The sequence below is a fragment of the Euprymna scolopes genome, chromosome 34, assembly GCF_053919585.1.
Source record: "Euprymna scolopes isolate OS-2025 chromosome 34, ASM5391958v1, whole genome shotgun sequence".
Lineage (NCBI taxonomy): Eukaryota > Metazoa > Mollusca > Cephalopoda > Sepiida > Sepiolidae > Euprymna > Euprymna scolopes.
Genome location: NC_136515.1, coordinates 1626865 through 1636534, shown reverse-complemented (window position 1 = coordinate 1636534; position 9670 = coordinate 1626865). Strand labels below are relative to the sequence as shown.

At 35.7% G+C, this 9670-nt stretch overlaps 1 protein-coding gene across 2 annotated transcripts in view; it reads left to right on the top strand.

Moving 5' to 3' along the window:
* Nucleotides 1-874: 874 nt before the first annotated feature.
* LOC145259074 (spermatogenesis-associated protein 6-like) overlaps nt 875-9670 on the top strand; it is a 60165-nt gene continuing 51369 nt past the window's right edge. For both annotated transcript variants that reach the window (XM_080116704.1, XM_080116703.1), the window contains exon 1: nt 875-990. In XM_080116704.1, the coding sequence (XP_079972830.1) occupies nt 940-990 (51 nt within the window). In that variant the 5' untranslated portion in view covers nt 875-939. The remainder of the gene's footprint in view (nt 991-9670) is intronic.

Genomic DNA, 9670 nt, shown 5'->3' with positions numbered 1-9670 from the left:
TTTACAGTGAATTTATTTAACTTCAAAATTTAGCTGAATTTAGCTCGCCGTGAAAACATTTTTCATAACCTTTTTTTTTCACGTGTACAAATATTTTTTCCCTTTAGGAAATTAAGTTTAGTCTTTAATCTTTCAAATACAATCAAAAAGTTCTCGGAAACATACAAAAAAAAAAAAAAAAATGATAAATTGGCTTTCAAAACTAGGTCTCCCTATTTTTTGCCCGCCCATTTTGCCCGTACCTAGTTCTAAGATATTGAATTGAAAAAAAAAAAAAAAAAACATCCTATCTATACAAAAAAAAAAAAAAAAATTAAACGGTCAATTTTTTTCTTTTTTTTTTTTTAACACATAATTTCAACAAAGGTTTTTCCAACAAGTAATTTGGGTTTGTAGTAATTTGGGTTTGTATTAAAAAAACACCGAATATATGTCAACCTATGTCACGGTAATATATATTGAGCGAATTTCTAACAGTATTTTGTCTAGTTTATTATTTATAACACCTTTTCTCGAACTTACCGTGTTTAAGAGAGAGTCGGCCGCCATTTTTAATTGTCCAATACATCGGTAAACACTGCATGTTTTTCGAGCTGAATAAATATGTTACATTGAATAAAAACACAAAAAATATATCCAGTTTGGTAGAAAAGTAACTTATCTTGCCTTTGATAGCATTTATTTGTTATATATTTGTTTTTTGACAACTTTTTCGAATCTATGTGTACAGTAATACAAACCCAGTATTTACAAAACAACAACAATTTTTTAAATTTTATTTTGATGTATTACTTGTTTGTTTGTTTGTTTGTCTGACGTTTTAATTTGTAAAATAATGGTCGTTTCAAGGGAGATAATCCTTCTCTAGAGTTGTCTCCCTTTGATTGGTTGTTATGGCAGCCAGGAACGCCACGGATTTAACATCATTGGGGGAAAAAAATGCCGAATGGGAAAACGTTCCGATGTGTTGTGGACCTTTATATAAAAGCGGTGAGGATGCTTAAACTTTTCTTCTTCTTTTTTTCTTTTTAGATCAACCACAATAAAAAAAAAAAATGAGATTTAGCTTCAAGTTTTACAATCAGGATACCCGAACTAGTTTTAAAATTTCATTAAAATCTTACCCATTTCTCCACGGAAAAATAAGAATGTTTTTTTTTTAATCTTTTTTTCTTTCTTTCTTTCTTTCTTTTTTTCCGTACATGTGGGAAGGTTTCTTTTTTTGTTTTTGTTTTTTTAAATATCTGTTAATCTTAAATACGCACATTTACTTTGTCATCGTCATCATCATCATCATCATCAGCAGCAGCAGCAGCAGCAGTAGCAGCGACCTTGCCGTTTAACAGCGTTGGTAACCATGGCTCTCCAACGGTTATCCATAGCCGGAAACAGCTCAACTTTTGACGATAATCCCGTCCAATCGATCAAGTTGTATGTCAAAGTGCGTCTTGGTCGACCTTGCTTTTTCGGTCCTGGCATTCTACTGGTCAATAAAAGATATTCTATGCCTCTTTGGCGATAAACATGTCCTACGAACATCATTTGTCTTTTCATGATCGTTTCCATCAGCATTCTTTTAGTGCATCCAGATCTAGTCCATATTTCCTTGTTAGAAATGTGATCTTTCCAAACGACCCCTAACATTAGTCTCACAAACCAAATTTCTGCGCTATTAATGCGTTTCTGCATTTTGGGAGCAGATAGTCCAGTTTTCACAACCATCTAACAAGACGGACCAAACATACTTTGTAACAGACATAAAAATAAAAGATTTAAGTGAAGAAATTAAGCAACACTGAGCCTGGTCAGTAACAGATGGGTGACTAATTTGGGAATTCCAAGCGCTTTATGGAGGAGGACGGCAACACCTTCCTGCAAAAGTTGCAAAAACCTAACGTCGTCATCTCCCCTAATGGAAATAGACTTGTGTCTGGGAACCACTTGTGAATTTCATACTCCTATGGAACTTCCTCCTTTAAAGGAAACCAGGTAAACTAGCATAGGGTTAGTACTGTTTTCATTTTTAAATGATTTGGCCACACACTGACCAATCAGCTTGCAAGACACATTGATTCTATCTGTCCCTTATGAAACTTCTTTAACTCCTTTGGGAAATCAGAGTTGGTCAGCAGAGACAGCCTAACAACTTAGCAAACATTGCTTGGCACATACTACGCCATCCACAGCACTGAGTCGCCATAAGACAGGGAAGGACGAATGGTGTTTCTCACGATCCGGCCATAGCAAGAATGTTGAACGTGGACGTTGCGACAAAGAGAAGTGTGGGGTTGAATCTTTTGCTGATCAGGATCTGATAGCATTCTTTATGCACCAGCTGAAGGTCAAAATCAGCTGTGATATGAAAAGATTACATCCCACTGCCTGTGAAAGAAGATGGATCAGAATAGCGAGCTTGTATGCACAAAGAGGTGCCAAGTTTGAGTACGTGTTCCCCACCTGAGCATGCATCGTCCCTACAACCTCTTTCCCACAGAAGAGACATTGCAAGCCTGGGATTTGTATTACTGTACACATAGATTCGAAAAAGTTGTCAAAAAACAACAAATAAATGTTATCAAAGGCAAGATAAGTTACTTTTCTACCAAACTGGATATATTTTTCGTGTTTTTATTCAATGTAACATGTTTATTCAGCTCGAAAACCATACAGTGTTTACCGATGTATTGGAAAATTCAAGATGGCGTCTTATTCTCTCTTTAACACGGTAAGTGTGGGAAAAGATGTTATAAATAAAAAAACGGATAAAATACTGTTAAAAACTCGCTCAATATATGTTACCATGACATAGGTTGACATATATTCGGCGGGTTTTTAATAGTATTTTGTATAGTTTTTTTATTTATAACATCTTTTTCAAAACTTACGGTGTTAAAGAGGGTGTGAGACGCCATCTTGAATTTTCCAATACATCGGTAAACACTGTATGTTTTTCGAGCTGAATAAACATGTTACATTGAATAAAAACACAAAAAATGTATCCAGTTTGGTAGAAAAGTAACTTATCTTGCCTTTGATAACATTTATTTGTTATATATTTGTTTTTTGACAACTTTTTCGAATCTATGTGTACAGTAATACAACCCCCCCCCATTTTTATATATAGACTTGCTCTCGTGCCCAAGCCTGTCTCCGCTTTATCGTTATTTCCATGGCAAGTGCTCGACTGAGCTCCAATCTATGGTCCCCTCTAGCCTGACTTTCATGAAAAACACTCCTCTAGCTGAAATCACTGTCAATAATTTATCTGTACCTAAACCTAAACATAAACGTAGATTCCATGAACAAAGTTTCTTTCTTAAAACTGCATGGCTGTGGAACTCTGTTTCATTTGCCTGTTTTCCATCTGACTAGAATTTGGTTGTCTTCAAGTCCAATGTAAACAAATTCTTGATGAACCATCCCCTTAAGTAATCCAATTTACCAAATTTCCACTACTAACAATTACTATTTTGACTTCTGTACCCTCAATAATCCTTATTCTCGAGTGGCCTCCGGGCTTTAATAAATGGTGGCCCCTATGTAAAAAAAAAAAAAGAAAAGTTTTACATCCTATTGGACCTCAGACCCCCTTGAAGTAAACCCTTTGTCTAGTTTGGGTTCTTCGCTAGTTAAGTGAATGCCTCCCCTCTCCCAATAGTAAACCACCAAGATGCTCACATCCCAGCCTTTTCTTTTTGCTCTGGCCTGCTACTAATCGCTTTCATCTTGGAGTGACATCACATAAGCCCCAACTCCCACACCCTATTTTTTCTTTGTTCCCATTTAGATTTCCGCACTATTTAGAGATCAACCTGCTTGTTTTCGGGCCCCTATCAAGCCAGAAAATAGTGATTTTCTATTGAATATTATATTGTACCTAATATATATTAATGATTTTCTATTGAATATTATATTATAGCTAATATATATGAGTGATTTTCTATTGAATATTATATTGTACCTAATATATATTAGTGATTTCAAAAGTTAAAAAAAATATGACTTGGGTGCCATCTATAAATATAAAAGCGAAAATGTATGTATGTGTGTGTTCGCTTTTTCTGTATGTCTACAAAAGGCTTTTTTTAGAGAAGTGGTCGCTCGCTTCACAACTTTAAAAAACTTTTTATATCAAATATAAATCGTAATATCTCACAGTTAACAATGAAGCTCACCTGTCTATTTAATTTGCTCGATTTCGGGAAGATAAATATTCAACATTTGTCGCTTGTGGGTTAGTCTTTTTCCTATAACATCTTGGGAAAATAAAAATCCCTCAATCAAACTAGACCTCATTAAGTCATTAAAACGGGCACCTGCCAAATCCAAGTAATTAAATAAATTCAAACGTGCTTCCGTTAGCATCTCGCGGTGGAGCAATATTTAAAGTCACAGGTTTTTTTTTTCACACTTTAATTTACAATTTTGCCTCAAGGGTTCGGGTTCGATCCTCATACTTACCTACCAAAACATTTTTTTAACCCCACCCCCACCCCGGAGTTTCCACACACACCTCCAAACACCCGGGCAACGCCGGGTACCCCTCCCTATTCTATGATATAAATCTCGCCTATCTGTTTTTTTTTTCACACTTCAATTTACAATTTTGCCTCAAGGGTTCGGGTTCGATCCTCATACTTACCTACCAAAACATTTTTTTAACCCCACCCCCACCCCGGAGTTTACACACACACCTCCAAACACCCGGGCAACGCCGGGTACCCCTCCCTATTCTATGATATAAATCTCGCCTATCTGTTTTTTTTTTTCACACTTCAATTTACAATTTTGCCTCAAGGGTTCGGGTTCGATCCTCATACTTACCTACCAAAACATTTTTTTGACCCCACCCCCCACCCCGGAGTTTCCACACACACCTCCAAACACCCGGGCAACGCCGGGTACCCCTCCCTATTCTATGATATAAATCTCGCCTATCTGTTTGTATGTATGTATGTATGTATGTTTGTATGTCTCGCAAAAACTTTTGACAGAAGCGACGGATTTTCACAAAATCAGTATCATTTTGATGCTCGACCCTTTGAACGACAAATATCGAAAAATTGGCCGAAAACAATTCGTTCACCCTCAACTGGGCACTTTTCTACAGGGAGGGGTCGTTTTTTTCACTGATATTTCCGAAAGTCATCGCCTCTTTTCGATTGTCTAGCCTTAATTTGAACCTACGTCACTTCCGGTTTGGCGATGGGCGCAGCAGCTAACGTGTCACGTTTTTTTTTGTTTGTTTTTTTTTCACTTTCTTTTCCTCCTTCGCAGTAACGGGTTCGAGCCTGCCTACTACCACTTTTTTTTTTGCGTTCGTAATTTTCCTTCTTTTTTTTTGTGTTCGTAATTTTCCTTCTTTTTTTTTGCGTTTGTAATTTTCCTTCTTTTTTTTTGCGTTCGTAATTTTCCTTCTTTTTTTTGTGCTCGTAATTTTCCTTCTTTTTTCTGCGTTCGTAATTTTCCTTTTTTTTTTGCGTTCGTAATTTTCCTTCGTTTTTTTTTGCGTTCGTAATTTTCCTTCTTTTTTTGCATTCATAATATTCCTTCTTTTTTTTTTTGCGTTCGTAATTTTCCTTCGTTTCTTTTGCGTTCGTAATTTTCCTTTTTTTTTTTTTGCTCAACCAACATCCTTACACACACCTCCACTTTCTTTTCCGCCTTTGCATCACGGGTTCGAACCTGCCCACAACAACTTTTTTTTTTTTTTTGCTCAACACACACCTACAAACTCCCGGGCAACGCCGGGCACCCAGGCTAGTCAATTAGACTCGAAACCAAAAAATTTAGTGTTCCAGTTGCATTCTCTACGATTTGCGCTATCAACAGATGTAAAATTAGATGACTTCAAGCATATTATTTGGATTCTTCAGACTAATGATCCCATCTTCAGTGTCATTTTCACAACGTTTCAGTTGATGTAACCTCCGACCTTCTTCAGGTGTATCTTGTCGAACTTGTTTCTGTTGAACTCAGGAATTTGAATGGAATTTAGAACATTCCCGAGTTTGACAAGATACACCTGAAGAAGGTCGGAGGTTACATTGATCGAAACATTATGAAAATGACACTCAAGATGAGATCATTAGTCTGAAGAATCCAAATAATACACATGACAATCCTCATCTCAAAAATTCAGAAAGGAAACCACTTTAAGCTATGAATGAATTTGCGCATGTGCAAAAGTAATAGAAGTTTTTTTTTTTACATAGGCATCACCACTTATCAAGGCCCAGAGGCCACACGAGGATGAAATAAACATTTTTCGTTTCAACCTGCTTACATATTTCTGTACACGTTATTCATCCGAACAAAGATTTACTTGTTATAAACTATTCTTGCTCTATAGGTACCTCCAATGCGCGCCAGTTTTAACCCCCTCCCATATGTAATTTAATTTTATATTATCATCCGAACTTTTTTACCATTTAAAAGAAGAAGCTTGTAATAAACTGCTAATATTTTTTAAATTTTCTTACAGTATACAAAAATAATGAAATGTGAGTCAAAAATCGTGTTTACATTATCGACGCTTTTAAACAACGTTCCTATATAGTGACGTTTTTGAAGCCATAGACATAGCCATCTTTTAAAAATCTAGCAAAAATCAAATAATAGTCATATCTTCCTGAAATTTTCGATATTTACTTATTATTAAATAAACTTTTTTTTTTTTTTTTTTTTACATAGGCATCACCACATTATCAAGGCCAAGAGGCCACTCAAGGATAAGGGTTAAAGAGTGTACAGTAGAAATTGGACAATATAGTAATCATTAGTAATGAAAATTTGGTAAATTTGATAACTTATATGGAACAGCTCATCAAAAACTTATTTACGTTAGACTTAAAGACAACCATATTGTAGTCAGCTGGAAAGCAGGAAAACAGAAGACAATTCCACAGGCGTGCAGTTCTAAGAAAGAAGCTCTGTTCATGGAATCTACGTTTAGGTTTAGGCACAGATAAAGAGTGGGGGGAATTTTTGATAATGTTTACAGCTAGACGAGTGTTTCTTGTGAAAGTTTGGCAAGGGGGGACCATAGATTGAAGCTCAGTCGAACACTTTCCATGAAAATAACGATACATCAGAGACAAACTCGCAACATCTCTTCTGTGAGATAGAGGTTGCAAGGAAGAGAAAAGGACATCTTCTACGAGGCTACGAAGTCTATTTTGAACTCTATCAAGGCAGGCCAAGTCCTTTCTAGCAGCTCCTGCCCAGATGTGGCAACAGTATTCCATCCTTGGACGTACCTGGCTCTTATATAGATAGAGAATAGCATCAGCAGTGAGATATCTACAGGATCGATAGAAAGATCCCACCATTTTTCCAGCGGCCTTGGCAACAGATTTGATGTACGTGTTCCATTTAAGATCAGGAGTAATGGTCAAGCCAAGAAGCTTGTCAAAACTTGAGGCCTCCTGAAGACGAGAGCCATTCATTTCAATTGATGCCAGATGTGGGTCAGAATGTTGATGATGTAAAGAGAGAAGCTTGGTTTTAGATGCATTAAAAGTAACCAGCCACTCCTTACCCCATTGTACTACGTGCTCAAGATCAGAGGAGAGAGAATTGGAGAGAACTTGGTCGTTTATTGTCTTAGATGTGCTACCATAAATGGTAGTGTCGTCAGCATAGATGTCTACAAATGATGTAAGGATGTGATTTGGAAGATCATTAATATAGATCAGGAAAAGAGTTGGGCCCAGGATGGATCCCTGAGGGACACCGGCATTAATACTGTGAGCTTCTGATTTTTGCCCCTCAACTACTACTCTTATGAACCTATCAGAAAGAAATGATTTAATAATTGAGAAGACTTTTCCAGCTATACCATAGCTAGCGATCTTATGAAGTAAACCTTTATGCCATACCCTATCAAAGGCTTTAGATATGTCAAGAGCAATTGCCCTAGAAAGGTTGCCTCCGTCGAGAGATTTGCTAATCCTATGAGATATAACTGTAAGCACATCTGCTGTAGATCTAGCAGAACAGAAACCATATTGAGTGTCACTAAGAAGGTTATTTTTGTTGAGATGGTTGATTACTTCTGTATTTAACTTACATAATAAAAGTAATTTTTTTTAAATATATTAGAGGAAATATTTTTTAGGTTTTCTAATCCCCCCCCCCCTATATTTCATATGACGAAAACTAAGCAAAATAAATGTAGGTCCATAAAACTTTCCACATTTTTTAAAGCTGAAATGATCAAATAATTAAGAAATAGTTATTTTTTATATATATAAAATCCCATTATTTATTTCACTTACCTTATAGTTGTAAATAAAATTGGACATAAAATCAATATTATGTTAAAAAAAGAACACTTTTTCTTGATAATTTTTTATTTTTTCGGTAATATGATTATTTGAATTACAACAAAAAATAGAATTCTAAAAATAATTATTTTTAAAAAGCTTTAAATGATATTTAATTCAAATATTACACAATATAGAGTTTAAACAAAGATTTTTTTTATAACAGGTTTCCAATAATAATAAAAAATATATTCATATATTTTAATGTATGACTCTTGAGATAATAAAAATTGCAAATCCCAAATCGGCCTAAAAGAATTCGTTTTGATTTTATTATTTAAATTGATAGAGGGGAATCCGTATATTTTTGCACCTTTTTTCAAAAAGGTATGGAGGCCTGTAAGCAACATTATCTTTAGATACATAAGTGTCAACAGAAGACGTTAAAATTAATTTTATTTTATTATCTCTCGTCGGTGTAGTTCGTTAATAAAAATCTAAGGTAAGTCTTATATTGTTTTTTATCCATAGCAAAAAAAAGTTACTTCCATTAACTACTGATGCAATTCTCTATCTGTATAAAAGCTAAGTACGCCCAAGGATGGAGTACTGCTGTCAAATCTGGGCAGGAGCTGCTAAAAACAGCTTATCCTACCTTGACAGAGTACAAAATAGACTTCGTGGTTTAGTGGGGGATGCCCTTTTCTCTTCCCTGCAACCTCTCTCCCACAGAAGAGACGTTGCGAGCCTATCCTTGTTTTATCGTTGTTTCCATGGCAGGTGCTCGTCTGAGCTCCAATCTCTAGTCCCCCTTCACCAATCTTTCACGAAAAACACCCTAGTCTAGCTGAAACTACTGTCATTAATTTTCCCCACTCTTTATCTGTGCCTAAATCCAAACGTAGATTCCATGAGCAGAGATTCTTTCTTAGAAGTGCACGACTGTTGAACTCTCTTCCGTTTGCCTGTTTCCCACCTGACTACAATTTGGATGTCTTCAAGTCCAACATAAACAAATTCCTGACAAACCGCTCTCTTAAGTAAGACACATTATCAAATATCCAATACTAATGATTACTACGATATTATCTCATTGATTACTGTACATGCAATAACTCTTATCCCCAAGTGGCTTCCGGGCCTTGATAAGTGGTGACCTCCATGTAAAAAAAAACTATTATAACACGAATGCTCATCCATAGAAATTGACATAAACACACGAAATGATGACGTTGCTGTTAATGCGTACAATGCTGACTTTTTACACAACGTCGTGGAGATACCTATTACTGTATGATTACTATGTCCTGCTAATTTCAGTGTTATGTGACCAGTAGTTTAAGAATTTATCGGTTAAATATTTACACACAGACATACATATATACACACATCTACTGTTTTAT